This window comes from Athene cunicularia (assembly GCF_003259725.1).
Source record: "Athene cunicularia isolate RWA chromosome 6 unlocalized genomic scaffold, athCun1 chr6_part2, whole genome shotgun sequence".
Taxonomy (NCBI): domain Eukaryota; kingdom Metazoa; phylum Chordata; class Aves; order Strigiformes; family Strigidae; genus Athene; species Athene cunicularia.
This window is the reverse complement of record NW_020799106.1, coordinates 4,634,259-4,651,094: the sequence shown is the minus strand read 5'-3', so window position 1 is coordinate 4,651,094 and position 16,836 is coordinate 4,634,259. Positions and strand designations below refer to the sequence as shown.

The 16,836-nt window shown below is 42.1% G+C and overlaps 1 protein-coding gene across 2 annotated transcripts; it reads right to left on the bottom strand.

Annotated features, from left to right (window-relative positions):
• Positions 1–1,727: 1,727 nt before the first annotated feature.
• NRBF2 (nuclear receptor binding factor 2) lies at positions 1,728–14,224 on the bottom strand. 2 transcript variants are annotated; one of them, XM_026852014.1, is made up of 4 exons: positions 14,143–14,222; positions 5,925–6,009; positions 4,377–4,417; positions 1,728–3,256 (listed from the first exon to the last, which is right to left on the bottom strand). In XM_026852014.1, exons 3-4 carry the CDS (start codon positions 4,398–4,400, stop codon positions 2,540–2,542), a joined length of 741 nt encoding a protein of 246 aa, XP_026707815.1. In that variant the 5' UTR covers positions 4,401–4,417; positions 5,925–6,009; positions 14,143–14,222; the 3' UTR covers positions 1,728–2,539. The 2 variants fall into 2 exon arrangements, with proteins under 2 accessions (XP_026707815.1, XP_026707814.1); XM_026852013.1 differs by lacking the exon at positions 4,377–4,417 and having other exon boundaries at positions 14,143–14,224.
• Between the last annotated feature and the right edge of the window lie 2,612 nt (positions 14,225–16,836).

The following is a 16,836-nucleotide window of genomic DNA, read 5'->3' as shown; positions in this document are numbered from 1 at the left end:
GCGTAGGGCCGGCGGCTCCGTCCTGGGGGGGCGGTGGAGGGGAGGGAGAAAGAAAATCGCTCCGGGGTGTGAACTGAAACGCGGCGCGGCCGGAGGCGCAGGCGGGTGTTTCTTGTTGCCGTTTCAGGGGCCAGAACCCAAACCCGCGGAGGGGCTGGGATCCCGCGGAGCGGTTTCAAATTGTTGGGGCGTAAACCGACTGCTGGGAGCCACTGGGGAGCTGCCTGAGCTTCAGCACTGCGCAGGTCGAACTTGTCCTCTGGCGGCCCGATGCACCTGCCATCCTGCAGATGGACTCTGCCAAGCTCTGGATTCAGAGCGGAGGATTCCGTACTTGGAAATACTGAAGTATTTAATCTGATTGTATACGTTTAGCTTTTTCCCTGGGCGATAAAGAATTCTGTAAGGACGGGTCCTTGCTCGGTGGGTTCTCAGCTGCAGGGTGTTCTGTAACCGTCCGCGCTGCCAGGGCCGGGGTGATGCCCCGCTCCCGCCCTGTGGCTGGGCGAGCTGTGCCGGGGCAGGCGAGGGAGCTCAGCGGGGGCCGCGGGACGGGGTCTGTGTCACCCAGGCACCCACGTCCCACCCGTGCGACGCCGGCGGTCCTGCCCCACCAAAGAGAATGCTGCGCCCCTTCTCCTTCCGCATCGCTCACAGGAGCGGGAGCCTCGTGCTAGGCCGTGCTGCCCGCGGTGTGAGCTCAGCAGCAGTCCCGCCTTGAGCAGGCAGACTGCAAGAGCAAACGAACATTTGCACTGCAGGAGAGAGAAAAGTTTTAACACCCCTTTCAAAGGTAGCAGCGTGGAGTTTTGCCCCGCCTTGGCTACATTCCTACAGAGGAGCAGGCGCATTTGGATCTGGTGGTTTGTTCACGCAGCTTTATATGAAGGGTCGGTGTTAAGAACAGCAGGTAGAGCTTGCAATTCCCCTACCCCCTCTCTGAAGACTCCTGGCTCTCCAGCAGAGGTTAAAACCGACTTCCTTCTCCTACAGCTGCTGTTTGCAGAAAGAGCTGAAGTGTCTGTCTGTGGCTAAACCAGCCCCAGGCTGTCATCCCTGGCACTGACATGAGATAGTTGCTTAAACAATTCTATTTCCTTCTTGTGCGCTCATACTGTTTTCTTTGCTTTACTTTTACATGAATAGAAGCACCGTGCTCCGCTGCCTGGTCCCTGTAACAGCCAGCCAGGTGACAGTGGAGAATGTGCTTTGCCTTTCTGTGGGAGCCACAACCTGGGGCTGACCCGGAGCAGGTACCTCATCGCAGCTGTTCTGTAGGGCCACGTCCTAAACTGCTCCAACTTTTATAACTTTTTTTTTTCCCCCCCACCAAGAGTAGTTTCCTGTTACAATTCAGCACAAGAGGCATCCTCTGATGAACTTGTCTTACCTTTGTTTCCACAGGCTTTTTCTAGCCTCCAGTGCCTACTCTCCTTCAAGCTAGCATGGGAGACACCAGGTATACAGAGGTAAGGGGAGAATTTGCACACCAGTCAGGTGTTCTTGCTGCACTTCTGGCACGTGAGCGAGCTGTAGGTGCCAGTTGCCAGCTGTTAGCCAAGTCCCCCACCAACAAGCAAGGCCCTTGGAATTCATCACCCCTTTCCTGTATTTGCTGGATGATGAACACAGAAGTTGTATGTGGTACTAGCACTGTTAGTCTAAATCTTAATTTGTTTTTTATACTCCGCAACATCTGTAGAGATTTAACACACGTTTAGTGTCAAAACACCTTCGTTTTTATTTCCATATCCTTTTTGAATCAGGTTAAGCTGTAAACAATTTTGCAATCAAATACTGCCAGCTAGAATTACTTCCATTCATGCATCACTGAAAACAAAAAGGGTATTTTTCCTTAAGTATAGATTTTTTTCTTTTTTAAACAATGTCACTTTATACAGAAACCAATAGCTAGATTCGATGCACCCTGATTAGTTATGTAAACAGATAACCCCAAAAAACTCATCAACAGAACTAATAAGTTGGTTCCTTCATAGAATGGAAATTAAAATCTCTCCTGACTTGAGGTTAACATGGTCAGGAGTAGAGAGTGTGTGGCACATAAATCCATCTAGGAGGTGTATAAATTGCACTGTATCTGAATTAACAGTTATGCATAATGAAATGCACAGTTTAAATTCATGCTAGAAAGCATTTTTCAATATGAAGTGGCAGCCAAGTGGCAGCCATAACAGTTAGGTTCTGCACCATCATTTATGGCATTATAGATAACTATTACATATAGCATACTTTAAAACCCTGAAGGATTGTGTTACTTGAAACATTCTCCAGGCAGTCATTTGGTTTGAAACATTGGGAGAAAGACTAAAGAGCTTGCCATCTTATACCGATTATGGTACCTTTAACTTTCATGAAGTAGATCAGATATGATGTGTATTTCACAGTAACAAAGTTGCTTTAATGCCTTTTCTCCAACAGTAGGATTGTGTTAGATGTTTCTGCCCTCAGATCACCATTGTCCTGGTGGTTTTCCCTTTTCTTAAGTTTGGGTAACTACACTGAGCGCTTTTCCTGGTTTTTAACTATTCATCAGTCCTTTCAGTATATCTTCGGAGAGTTCCATGAGAGGGAGTTCGGGGGACGGGATGTCCAGGGGGGGAAGGTTGGGTATTGGAATGTCCTTTGCCTTCCCACCGGTTGTTGCAAACTTCTGCCAAGTTGCAGCTGAAGAAGCAGTTTCTGAGTGTTGCTGCAGACCCCACAGCTCTGACTTCTCCACAAAGTCAGCATCTACATCCAACTCCTTGTCTACTGGAGATTTTTGGAGTCTGGCTCTTTCTGCTTTTAGCTGCTTATTCTCTCTCCTTAATCTCTCATTTTCAGCTACGAGAAACTCTATGTGCCGTTTCAAATCGGCAATTTTGGTTGCCTGCTCTTCTATTATAGTTTTGTCATCTTTTGGAGCTTTACTCCCAATACATGCTTCCACTGGCTCCTTTTTTTTCTGAAGCAGAAACAATAGTGTATCCGGGTCCCTGTCAAAGACACCATGAACATCCTGTGGATGTTTCTCTGAGGAAGGGCTGTATTTCTGAGTGACAGGAACCAATACGTTTTGATCATCAGAGTCTTCAGCAGATTGCTTATAAGAAGTCTGAAGATGTGCAGCTATTTCCTTGTCAGCATTCTGCTGGGCTTTCAGCTTTTCCTCCCTCTTTGCCCTTTTCCACCTCTCCTGGATGAGCAGTAACTGTTTCATGTGACTATCCCTTTGTAATTCCAGTGATAGCTGAGCCTGAATAAGAACAAGATTAAACAATTTAATTGGTGATTCCTAATCCCACCTGAATATTCACGCATGTAAAGTTACATGAATGTAAATATTTAAATATTTACATACACAGCAACCACAGCATGCCGGAGGGAGGGGGAGGAGCTTTTGTTATTCAGATACTAAATCCAACAAGAAGTGCTGTCTGCTTGTAAAATGCAACAGATTCAGATACATCACCCAAATTTAGCGTTAACTACTGGTGTTGTGAAGGAGCGAGTTAACATTTGGTCTGTTTGTTTTTCGGTCACTGAGCAGGCTACAATACCTATGAGCGGAGGCACGAGGAGTTTAACTGACCTACGACCAACACCAAGAAGGAAAATATTCGTTTGGCATGCACAGCCACACTTTCGCTAAATAATACAGACTATTTGTGTGCTTCTGCGATGGTATCTGGGTAGACATATTAATAACACCTGACACTAAGCAGAAAAGTGCTCCAAGGCCAGATATGGTGGCATGGTGGTTAATAACTCACTGGAACCACCTGAGGAAGAGGGTACCATTTTTCTACAAGAATGACCCTTTGGAGGAAAAGACAGATGTCTGATCTCCAAGGGTTGATTGTTTTGATAATATTGGCTAAACTCAAAGCCTGCTGCTGTAAAAGTGCTCAGCAGACTATACTACTACGTTCACAGATTTGTGCAATGAATAAGGAAATGTTGTTGTTCTGGAGATCCCCCAGTCAAGGATGAATAAAACCCAAATTACAGACTGTAGATGAGATGCTCAGCTTTGTGTCTCAGCAAAACAGCTTAAGTGCCTCACAGCAAAAAGTTAAATATGAAACTAGTTTTATCACCTACTTGAAGATGCCTCGCAGACTAGAAACCATTGCTGGAGAGCCTTTGGATGGGTTAGTGGTTCTCTTGTCCCTGTTCCATGTAAACTTCAAAGAACTCTCAAGGAAGACTTAGCATCACTGCACTTCTAAAACTCCTGGTGCAGTTGTCACGAGTTCAGTAAACTATGCTGAGGCTAACGCCACGAGGGGGATGATCAGTCCGGGCACAGTATGACACACAGGCACACAACAGAGCTGTGGCTGATTCTGGCATCTGCTGCACTCTGGTCTCACCTGCTCTGACTGGGTCAGCTTCATAGCGTCGGTAAGGTATGCTGCAGAAGAGAAAATTGATAAACACTTAGGACAAGGTTGCAAAACCTGAACGTTTCCATAAAGGCTAAGAAAAGGCTTCAGCCCTTCTGTATTTTGAATACCCACAATAAAAGCAGCAGTCCAGAGGCAAAGTATTTACCAAGTTACAGTGGCTGGAAACACCTGCTGGTTTTCAAAAGTCTGAAAAAGTTACTGTAAGGTCGTGTAATGCACACTACGCCCTTCCCATGGCCTCTTGTTGGCTCAGGTTGTTCCAACTTGTTTTGCAGAGGAGGACAGTGGCCATTTCCACAAAGTCCCAGAAGAACAACTTTCCCGTGAAGAGATGAAACACAGCTAAGGACCAGACTTTTAAAACATACAAGCATTTTAAGACAAAATGTGGTAAGTAAAATCCTCACACCCATGGCACACCAGTATCATGAAGTCATGAAGTCAAGAATTATATTCTTGATGAGGGATATAGTCCACAGTTCCCCACTTTTTTCATCAACTTCCCCTCCAAACCAGAAAATGTGCTGGCTTAGAGTCAGAGCAGTACTTTGGACTTTGATCAAATCTTGCTGAAAATAAGAAGGTACAAGAAATTCTTAGCCAAATTCAGAAGGATGTAAGATAACGGCATAGAATCATCACATGAAGAAAAGCAAGAAACTTTTGATGCATTTCTGAGTTTTGTCTTGGTATAGGAATTGAAGGAAATCAAAAAGAAAAGTCACCATATTAGAATGTAGGTGCTATCCCCTGTTGCTCTGAGTGTTCATAAATACCAAAGAAACGATCAGTTTCTCATTTTATGGGGCTTTCTAGTATTTATGAATGGAAAGTGAGAACACCTGGTATCTAGGTGACGATGTTTGGAGTAGCCACTTATTTTGCCTCCACACAAACCCTGTCAATGGAAACGTCCTACTTGCTGCACCAAATAAGATCTCCTCTTTCTTCTTCTGCCAAGCAGTTGCCGCACTGGCAGACAGCTGACGGACTCCAACACACATAACTAAGCATGACTAGTTAAATGGGCAGGTAAATGCACAAAGTCTCACTTAGGAGGGGCTGTCCATCTCAGAGTCAAGGCTTGCGATACAATCTGCTGCTTTGCTGGTGTTCTGGGAAAGCTGAGCTCACCACCTGTTCTTAGCTGTCGTGGTTCAGACATTAGGAAGTAAACTTCTGTAAGCAAACATTTGTCTAAGTCTTTATCAACAGAGAAAGCAGGTGACTTCAGCTATGAAAGCAGTGAAGAAAACACAAAGTCTTGGCTTTGACTTGAGTCAAGAACTGCCTTCACAGTGATAACCATCTCTAATCAAAACAACTCTGGAAACATGTGACTTTAGCTGCTCACATTTAGAAAGTAAGTTTCCAAAAGGATGCCTGATCTGGACTGAAAAACAAATTCACATTTTAAGAATAAAAATTTTGCAAGTAACTATTCTACTTGCATGAAGCATGCACATCTAGAAAGTGATTTTAAGAGCCGGAATGTGAGAAATACCTACTCACCAGCAGCTTTTTTGTGACAAGAAATTGCTTCTTCATATTTCCCTGCTGCCAACAAACGGTCTGCTTTTCTGCTCTGCTGGTGAGCCTTAAAACAAGAAGAGGATTACATCAATGAGGGTTAGCTGAAGAATAGTTAAACCTGTTTTAAAAGGTAATCAGTACATCCAAGAAACCTGTACTGATTCCAGATCTCAGGGTTTTAGGCTCAGATCTCGCACTCCCTTCCAAGCTTTATAATTCATTTTCTTCTTTAATACTACTTTACAAGAATCTGTACTGTACAGGTAAGAACTGAAGTTTGTTAATGCAACAAAGACGGTGTGTACGTGACAAAACCCTTTTGAAGCTGTTCCTCAGAAAGCACGTGTTCTCCTTCACGGGCAGGCATTTACTGTAGTCGTGTAAAAAGACCAGTAGGCCATAAGAAGTTATGAGAAGCTGTAAGTATTTAGGACCAATTTACCTGGCAGAATTCAAGACATTTGAATTATGTTGCAGCTTACAGCTGAGCTGACACTTTCTGCTGTCCCATGCCCAAGAGGCTTTGCCTCTGGGGTGAAGAAATTGCAAACGATCTTTGGGGCTTTCTGTTTGCAGTTCACACCAGTTAATGGAAGCAGTACAGCCATAGGTAAAGATATCAAAGTTGCTGCTGTACAACAGTTAACTCTATATTAGTATTTGTCAGCCACTAATGTAAACCACTAAGGTAGACTAAGGATGTTGCTGAAAGCAAGCACTTGATGCAAGTATTTGCATATGCTCAGTGAGAAACGGTATTGCACAACCAGCACTGCAACGTTCATCAAAGCAAGTCATTTTGTTGTTACTACAAGACATGAATTTTATGGTCCTTCCTCCAAGACAAGCTGTGTAATATGAAAGGCTACAACCACTAACTGGCAAAGACTGTCAGTAACACAGACTATTCATGACTGATTCACCATATGCTGCATGTGAAGTAAACAGACACCAGGTACCAGACACTGACTCTGTGAAACAACACAAGACACTCATGAATCTGAAGAAAGTGTTTGCCTGTTTCTTTGTTTAAGATTACTGTTTGTCAGGAAAGCCTTTCCCAAATCCATACAGACTGAACCTGTAGGGGAAACAGAGCTGAAAGCCTGAAATCTGCCTCTAATTCTGCTCTGACCCACAAAAATTCTCTATTCCCTCCCTTCAACCAAATAAAGGCATAAAACGTATCAGACTTCAGACGTTTGGTGAATCTAAGTCGTGTTCCAGGATCACCATAAAAATGAGAGCATTTGTCCAGACCAGCCAGATGTTAGAACAGCTGGTTTCCTACAGCCCTTACAGAATTACACTTTTCTCTGTCTCCTACAGTCTTGATAGAAGCATCGAAGGTCAGATAACCCAAACAGGATGGTAACGTGATTCTATCAGGACTAACATGCTAGTTACACTAACGTATCTATTTAAATTATAAGTTCCGACATGCGGGTCAAGGTCTTTGTCATCTTTGTCTTCCAAATTGACATCACCTGTTAAAGTAAGTTCAATTTTCTACCAGAGTTTTAGCAGCTCTGACACCACAGAAGAGAATGACTTCTACAGAAAACACTCTTCTGGGCAACGGCTGTTCTTAAGGAATCCCTAGCAGTTATATCACTGCATTTAGCCATTTGGCTTTTCTATGATTTCACATGCTAATATGGAGTGTTCTTAAAAAACCTCACAATTCCTTGATTCTTCACAATAAATATTTCAGTTATATTCTTCTACACCTTCATTTAATCCTCAGAGCACTGTCAGCATTCCCTGTTTCTTCTGAGGTTTAAACAATCTCAAAAGAGGAAGTGTTTTTCTACTGGAAAATCATCTATTTTATGGCCTTTTTCTATGGACTCCTACAAATGACATATGACAGAAAGATAAATTCATTTCCCACAGGAATGAACGAACGGTATTGGCTCATATAGAACCATCTCGGTTATTCATGGCGGCTCATCCAGTTACAAATTAGCCATGTCATAGACATAAAAACACCTAAGCAAGCTCCTTGCAAAACCATTTTTCAGTAAATTACTATTGATACAGCTGCTTCTGCAAACTGCATGGGCAGATCTAAAAAAAAAAAAAAAACAAACAGGGAAAGAGGAAACAGGGTAGCTAGAGACAGAAGAGCTAAGAAAGCAATTCAACAAGCCAGGAGCCTGGTTCCATTTATTAGTGTCTACATGTAAGAATTTGAGTCTGATGGTTTTCAAAGGTTATTTTCTTATGTTTTAAACTACTGGAGCATGATCTTCCTCAAATCACTTAAGTACATGCAGAACATCTGAGGACAGTCAGCTGTTATTTGACTGAGCAATTAAATTATTTCCATTCTCAATTAACTCCCAGTAAAGCTGAAGGCAGTCTGAAGAAGTTGGGTTAGACTGTGAATAAAATTAGGAAAACAACAGTCCAGAGATGCTAGCAAAAAGAAAAGCTAGGATCCTCTGGTCACAAGGTCAGAATGCCTTCCCTGCTGTTGCTATATCAGAATATATCGATGTCAGGCCATCTTACTCTGCAAGACTTCCCCCGTGGAAACAACAGGAACCACAGCAGAGAAAAACCAGTTTCAGCAGAGCCTTGTGTGAGAATGCTAGGTGTTCTGCAGTCAGTCATGGGGGAGGAACTCCTCGGTTTGTATGTTTTCACGCCAGCTTGGCAAGGAACTATTTCCTCATTTATTTCACCCTGCGAGAGTTTGCTCCAATTAGTTGATTATGGAAGGACCAAGGAATTTCTCCCATTTTCATGGCAGATTATTCATCATCAGCAGTTGGAAGAAATTAGTGGTGCCGTTCCCTAGCAGCAAGTGGTGAAGCTGTAACACAAGTACTTGGATGCTTAATAGCCATGTATCGTGGATAAGCTGCTACCTCTTGTCTAGTCTGCTGGTTTATCCTTGGTGCTTTTACACTTGGCCACACAGCATCCAACCACTGTTAGCAATTCTATTTTGAACTCAGAGGGGCCCGCATCCCATTATAAAACTGGCAATAGAAGAGTCGGTCTTCTATCATAAAGTGAAAAAAAGGGCTCTCAAGTTGATCCCTGGCCTGATGTCATGCTAGAAGAAGGTGTTTACACCAAGAGTTCTAGAGCTGCTATGCTGGTTCCCAAGAGATTCAAGCAGAACTACTTTGAGCCTGCTGCTGCATAACCCCAGTGGGTTTATATATCTGATCTGTCTGTCCTCTGCTAGGTGCAGTGCTGGAAATAAATGTAGCATGTGGTGTAAGAATAATTATCATTATTAACAAGATACAGAATTGAAGGGGGGAAGCAGGTCAACAACTACTTCCAGATGTCCCTCCCAGTCCAGAGAAGCAGGAATTCCCAGTAGGTAAATGGACAGGTGTAACAACTTGCCTCTTGTAAGAGGAAGCAGGTGTGAGTGAAGGATGGCCAAGCTAAAAAGCTTCCTCACCTTGCTCTGACATATTTGGTTCTTAAGGGATCTGTGTGTGTTACTCAAGCCACTCTGGATCAACTACAGAAGCAGGTAAGCTAGACAGCTTTCCTCAAACTTTCCAACTGTAGCTGAGATGTTAAGGGATGAGACCTGCATTTGTCAATTTTTTATTGCTATTCCACAGAAATGCTCCTATTTGGTTTTTCAACCCAACTAGCCCAAATCATTGCCTATATAATCTCTGAGCCACAGAATAAAAAAAGCAACCAAACCAACCCTCTAAAAAACAAAGCAGGTCTCTTTGCCTAGAGCTTTCTTTAGCAGCCCAAAAATTAACACTCAACTTTTTTTTTTTTTTTTTCTTTTCCAAATATGAACTAGACAATGATGTGACTGCAGGCCATGAGAAACAAAGCCATAAGGCCCATTTGCCAGATCTCTTACTACTCGCTCAAACTGAAAAATAAAAATGCTATTTTTCTCTCCAGTGATAGTGCACTATCACCACTTAAAGGATTACCACCACATGATCCTAGTTTAGGTTGGGGGGCAGGGAGAAGCTCTTGTTTATCCCGTATGATTCCAGTTGATGGCTAGCTATTATAGAAAGCAGAGTAATGGGAAAAACCTCTGCTCGATTCTACAATATTTTTAAATGGTAGATGTAGCACTACTCACTTTCAAAGAGGGTAAGTCTATTACCCTCTCCTAAGAACAGTAATTTGCAGCAGTCCTCCTATAGCTGAGACAACCTTGTGTATGGTTCGTTTTATTTTGTTCTCCTAATAGCAACAACTCCTCACTGGACAAAGCCTTACACAAGATGGTAAGCTTACAGCCGCCTTTGTTCGTTGTAAGGGACTTTTCTAGGAAGTGATATATTTTAATATGATTATGAAGCACAGATTACAGTGCTTTACTTAGTAATAAAGTTACAAATGAAGGAAGGAAAACACAGCTGCTAAAATGATGGGGCCTGAGGAAAGCCAACTGCAAAGAAGTTCTGTCTAATGTAACAGTCTGTAAATGTTTTAAGTAAAACCACTGCTTGCTGCTAACAACATCTATTTTATGCTATGGACTGTGGATACCAGTTAGCTTTGCCAGGAAGGATCAATACCTGTGCTCTCTTACTGCTGAAAGCAAAGTTGAAGGTATTGTTTTGAGATGTGAGGGATCTACTTAGGGGTTTGTTTCCTTAAGGATACAGGGCTGTCTTTCTAAGAATGTAATCTGGAGAAAGAGAGAGTCAGAAAGTGCACGCTGCATTGCTTGCATATTGTACAGAAGAGTGCCAGGTCTCTTCCAGGTGTGTGTTTAGAGCAGCAGGCCACAAGGGTGGGGTGAGGTGCTGTACCACTGTTTCCCCCACCCCACAAACACCGTCAGTGCTGTACCTACAGAAGTCTCTTCCAAACCCATTCCTACCAGGAAATAGCAAACTTAGAAAGGTTTGAATGCATATGTCTGCACACACATTGAAAAATGGAATGAAGAGAGAATACAAACTTGATCTGGGTGGTCCAAGAATAAACTATGGTCATCCTTTTTTTTTTTTTTTTAAATTAAAAAAAGTGCAATCATGATGAATAAAACTCAGGGTGACTATCAAAAATGCTTGTATTTACAGTTACACTAAAAGCAAAACCAACAGAGTTGTACTATAACTTATAGTAAATAATGGGAATATATTTGCCACTAAGCCTGAAGAAATTGGTAAGGTGTAGCTTTATCAACAGAAGCAAGCCCCCTTAAAAATACTCCTTGTATTCTATAGAGAAACGTAGAGTTGACTGAAGGAGCAACAAAAAATGGCAGAAGCCACTGTGGCTGCTCAACCAAGACCACTAGTCACGTGTGAGCTCAGTTTTCTGCCTTTGAAAGCCTGTACTTAGCAAGGTTGACAGAACAATGACTCAGCTGCAAATTACAGGTTAGTGTGACTATAGAGCAAAACAAGTATGGGAAACTCTCATGAGAATGAAATCTCAGTATTAACAGACTCCTCACTCACTTGGTATTGAGCTGTAAAGATGCTGAAGTTCAGCTGGCTTGTAAGCAATAATAGGATTAGAATTTAAATATATGGGCGGACGAGCAAGCAGCTGTTTAGTCAACCAACGTTAATTCACTGAATAGCTCTAGCTGACTACACGTGTGTTCCCAACCTATTCCAAATTTAAGATAAAATGGTTAGTCTGCGTTCCTCACCATGCAAATGCAATTAAGAGATCTGGAATGAAACCAACTCACATTCACGCTGCTCAGGTTAGGTGGAGTCTTCAAAACCCCATCCAGGCATAGCTGCAGCTCTTTCCCTGATCATCTGCAAGTTCATTAAGGTGTGGTATCCTTTTACCTACTGCATAATCAAATCAACCTCATTCTCTTCATCCATTTAGTATGATAACAGCACTAAATGCTCCAACTTGCTTGTCAGAGCCATTTTGTGTACCTACGGTTCCCAGCTGCTTTGGTAACATGCTTTTTTTGGTCCTATATAGTGCTGTGGCTGGCATTACACTTAACTGGAGGTTATAAGCTAAATGAGAACAGTTCCAGTGCCCTGATAATAAAAAAACCAACCTGGGCTTCTACAGGCAGCCCTAAACCACATGGCTCAAGCTGTTACAGCAACTGAGCTACCTCAGCAGGGATGACCACAACAAACGGTCTGGTAAACAAACCACTCCAGGACCAACAATTTCAACCAAGTGGGGCAGAAAGGCTTCAGCCATGATTTCAGCCTGCTGCCTCCCCCAGGCCTCTCTGAGTCAGGTTCGTTTGGGTCTTAAAACTGTTTAGCGTGCTTACTTGGAGCTGAAGCGCGCGGCTTGACGATACGCACGTAACGCCAGCGTGACAGAGCAGAAAGGCGCTGCTGGTCGGGACCCAAACAGCGCAGAGACGCGAGGAATTAACGCTGCTCCCAACCACCACAGCTTAGCCAATTTTGTTCGTGACCGGGAGCTACTGCAAGCTGTTACACGTGCAACATGGAATAGTTTTGTGTTGTGCTTTAATAGCAGTTAGATGACTGAACGCAGCATTGTTGAGCTTTTCCAGGGAGGCTTATTACCGATCTGGCTGTTCACCTGATGCATCACCTCAGCACCTCCAGTGACGTTACTCAGACAGATACGCTGCTGCCTCTGTGGGTTCACACCTTACAGTGTCCTTAGATGAAACGACTGGCCCCGTATGGATTATGGTGTTATTGAAAAACCGAGACAAGGCTCCCACCACTGTGGTAAAACCAGACTTTGTAGTAGGCATGTCTATGTAATGATGCTTCCACTGTTATTACCTACAAGCCTATTTTCTCTAGTTTGAGTTCAGAATTGAGTGCACCTGCCTCTCTTTTCTTCATTGTAGATTGGAAGAGCAAATATAGCGCTTTTTTTTCTTTTAAATAAATAATAACCTGAAAGCTAAGGAAACAAACTGGATTCAGCAGATGTTTCTGCAGATTAACATAATATTCCTGTTTTTCCAATCAAGATAAGAGGTGCAGGCTGGTATTAAGTCTTGAGCACACTGGCCCATGTGGTTTAAATCCTTTGGTCTCTGGTAAACTTTCATAGATGCTTTCTGTTTTCTCCTCCTGCTCTTTCATCTTGCATAGTTATTCTGCACGTTATTTTGCCCTCGTGTGGATGTAGTATTCACCTCACTTCTAAACCATTTCTTAAAGTAGACCACTGGGTAGCTTGCAGTGGAACAGTTGCTACCAACGGTTTACAGCATTAATATTAAAAATTTCCATTATATGAGGTTCTTGCAGTATACATTCTGGTGTGTTATTCTCACTCCAGCCACTGGTCTGTGCTTTCTGTTTTTCATTTAAAACAACAGCTCTTCCAGATGGGTCTCTTACACTTCAAGAAACTTATAGGCAATAGGTAGTCACCAGATTTTTGGATTGTATTTTATTATAAACCATATAAAGTGCTATTACCTTGTAGGAAGAATACAAGGTAAAGGTGGTACAGCTCCTCGGCAAATATTCTATAGGAAGATACCGAGATATTAGAGTAGAATCTGCAGGGTTATGAAGGCCTGAGTGTCAGACTCTGTTCCATGAGCAAGTTTCCTTTTTAGTCTCTTCTTGAGGTTGATACTATTTTTACTGTGTTACTTCCAAGCTTCTGATGGTCAGCAGTGTGCTGTTGTGCTTCTTAACTGATACCTTTTGCTCCTATACCTCAGGTTAAAATTATTGCTGGATGTGAGATCAGAATTTTTTGCCTAAACCAGATGGCAGCAGGAATTTCCCCTGTAGTAGGTAGCATTTTTAAATGCTTTTTTTTTTTTACAGAGCATCTTTTCTTATGAGATTTATCTTCATGCTTTTGCAGTAAAAGTTAAAGAATGTTGAGATATCTTAGTTTATGGCACTGGATTATATGTGAAAGAAGTGTTCAGACGGGCAAGATATCTGCTATATGGTTGCCTGAAGGGCATACCAGTTTTATGTTCCACAGCACAACCTAAATACTTTATTTGTAGGGTGGAAGAACTGGCTTTCTTATTAATAAAAGCATAAGGGTCAGGTCTTTAACCCATTCTTTCAAGATTAGATGATGCTTCTCATCTTTATTGTACACTAAGGGGGGAGAGGGAAGGAGGGAAATGGGCAAAAGGAAGAGCAAAATGAATCCTCAACTATGAGAGCTGCCCCAAAATACATTCTCATGGCTCTAACAACCCAGAGGATGGCAAGAGATTTTGGAAAAGTTGTTTCAATTTATTCCTAAATGAAGTATTACTGGATACAATGAATACCTTGAGGATAGCTCAGTGGAAAAATCAAATCAGCAGTTAGTATTGTAGCATAAGGCCTAGAAAGGTTAAAAGAAAGCAAGATGGGGTTAGACTTGGCATGAGTATTTGTTAAGCATGCAACAGAAGGTATACAAAAACATAAGAATAACTTTAAAAGGAAAAAAAAAAAAGGGGGTCTGAAGAGCTAAAGCCAAATTCTAAAAAAGGTAGGTCCATTTCTCACGGAAGTCACCTGAAGGTTAATGATTAAAACTTCCACTAAACAAAAACCACATAGTTTATTTTTTAAAAACATCTGGAAAGCAAAACAGTATTTGTCTAGTGCCATCTACAGAAGTAAATCAGTGAATCAGGGAAACCAAAATATAACTGAACTTAAAAGAAATATCACTGATAGTTTAAGGCATGACTTAAGACCCAGATGTATAAAGATAAAACATTATTTTCAGGAAAACGTGTCTTTCAGAAGGCAGAAAAGAAACTGAAGTCAGCAGAATACAATATTTATGGCATGCCACCTGTAATCAGGAAGGCAAAGCAGTCAAATATATAAAAAAATAACTGAAACTGAAAAATGCAAGTGATAAAGTGTAGTTGGTATGCTACATGTTGACAGAGAAATGGAGACATTAAGATACTGCAAAACTACTAAGGATCTTTTTTCTTTGTAAAAGCGGCTCCCCAGGAAAATCAGGACAGGATCCATGCTTTCCAGCAACTAGATGTTTAAATACACAATTAATGAATGAGTTTTACAGGACAAAGCAACATCCAAGAACTGTAACAAATGGAGAGCCTTAACTAAAGAAAAATCCACAAAAAATGGCAAGCCATGATATACTGAAAGAAGGAAAATATCTTGTACTTCGGTCATTGATAGCAGATAAATAAGCCTAACAATTAGTGTGTCCAAAACCACTTGGTAGTTTAGTTGTTTTTTTTTTCTTGGTTGTTTCCCCCCTCCCCTCCTCTCTGATGGTTTGGCTTCTTTGGAAAAAGTTGTGTTTTTCCAAATCCACAGGTACTAGACTTAGGCAAGAGATTTACAGGAGAAGCAAGTGAAATATATGACACCGGATAGTATAAAAAAACTTAAATGAACATTCTTATCTTGGAGTTTGGCACCTTCCCTGAATGTTGTTGCAAATCTGAAACTCAGCTGCAGAAAGGGACCGCGAATAGAAGAGCTTTGCAAAAGCCTAGTTACTCCTGTTCATGTCCCTGTAAAAATGCAGGCATGTTCTAACCATGGTACTGTACCCATTCAAGCTCTTGTCATGAAGAGTTTTCATGGTGCCTGACACAACCTAGAAAGAGGCATTTTTCTATATAAGTGATCCACAGTTATACCATGCAGCAGTTTCAACAAAAGGTTTTGTATTTCAGGATACTCCTTACAAGGGAGTAGGAATATATGCACAAGCAACTTCTTAATTATCTGTACAAAACTATGTCACACGACTTCTTTTCCTCTGTTACCCATTATGCAGAAGTGTCTTGATCTTATTGTTAGCCTGGTGCTAGACAGGTGTGGTAACTGCACGTTCCTATTGTGGTCAGAGGATCACCACGCAGGCTTTAGTCATATTCTTGTCACTCCTACAATCCTTAGTAAGTAGTCTTAGTAAGACACACTGCTAACTGCTGATATCTGCACTGCCACAAAGTTGCTACTTTCAGCCATTTACTAGTAAATAAGTATAATTTTCTCCTTAGAAACTCATGCACAAGATCACCTTTTAAACGGGTTTGTACCTTTTGTGCCTGTGAAATAGCTATAGTTTATCCCTCTGTATTACCCCACCGCAAGCTTGTCTGACTTTAAACCCATCATACCAACAAGTTACAAGAGTTTTTCTACTTCCTGTGGTTCCTCACCTCGATCAGGTTTCCAGTACACGGAATAAAAAGTCTGAGACAGCATGATGCAGACATACCCAGAGTGGTTCTGCACCATCAGCTCAGATCTAAATAGCCCGTCTTCTTGCTACGCTGTCAGCCCTAATTCCGCGGGTGGTCTGCAGTGCCAACTTTACAAACCTTTCTGAAACTCGAGACAGCAATCCCGAAATACCCGACTGACTCTGTACGGAGCGGGCAAGTGTTTGTCAGGGCTGACGCTGTGCTGGAGCAAGTAAGTTTTGATTAAACACTGAACTGACATAAATCTCCAAGGCTTGCATGGCAATGTCTAAAGAATTTCTGGAGTAAACTCATTCCTGGAAGCATTACAGCTGTATTCCTGGTGTGCTGCTCCTGGCTAACTCGACTGCTGGACCAAAGCTAGTTTTCTAAGGGAATACTCTGTATCAGCACATCTGTGGTATAGTCAAGATAGAGCTTTGATAAAACCCACATGACAGCAGAGAATTAACTGTTCTTGATCCTAGATCTTGTCTATGTGATGGAAACCTACCAGTTTAAGCAGTTTAAATTTAACTTTTGCATTTTCAGACACCTGTGTTTCAGTTAAAGTTCCTTACAGATTTACTTTAAGCAGAGTAATTACCGATTTAAGATTTTATAGCACTTCACCTTCTGAAATGAAATGAAGCATCTGGTCAGTAGTGGGCCCTGGTAAGTCTCTCAGACTCTTTAAACTGACATAGATATGGCCTGTGTCATCTAAGCGTTTCGCCAGGGCAGGTTTAGACTGGCTCTGAGGAAGGATTTCTGTGCAGAAGGGGCTGTTGG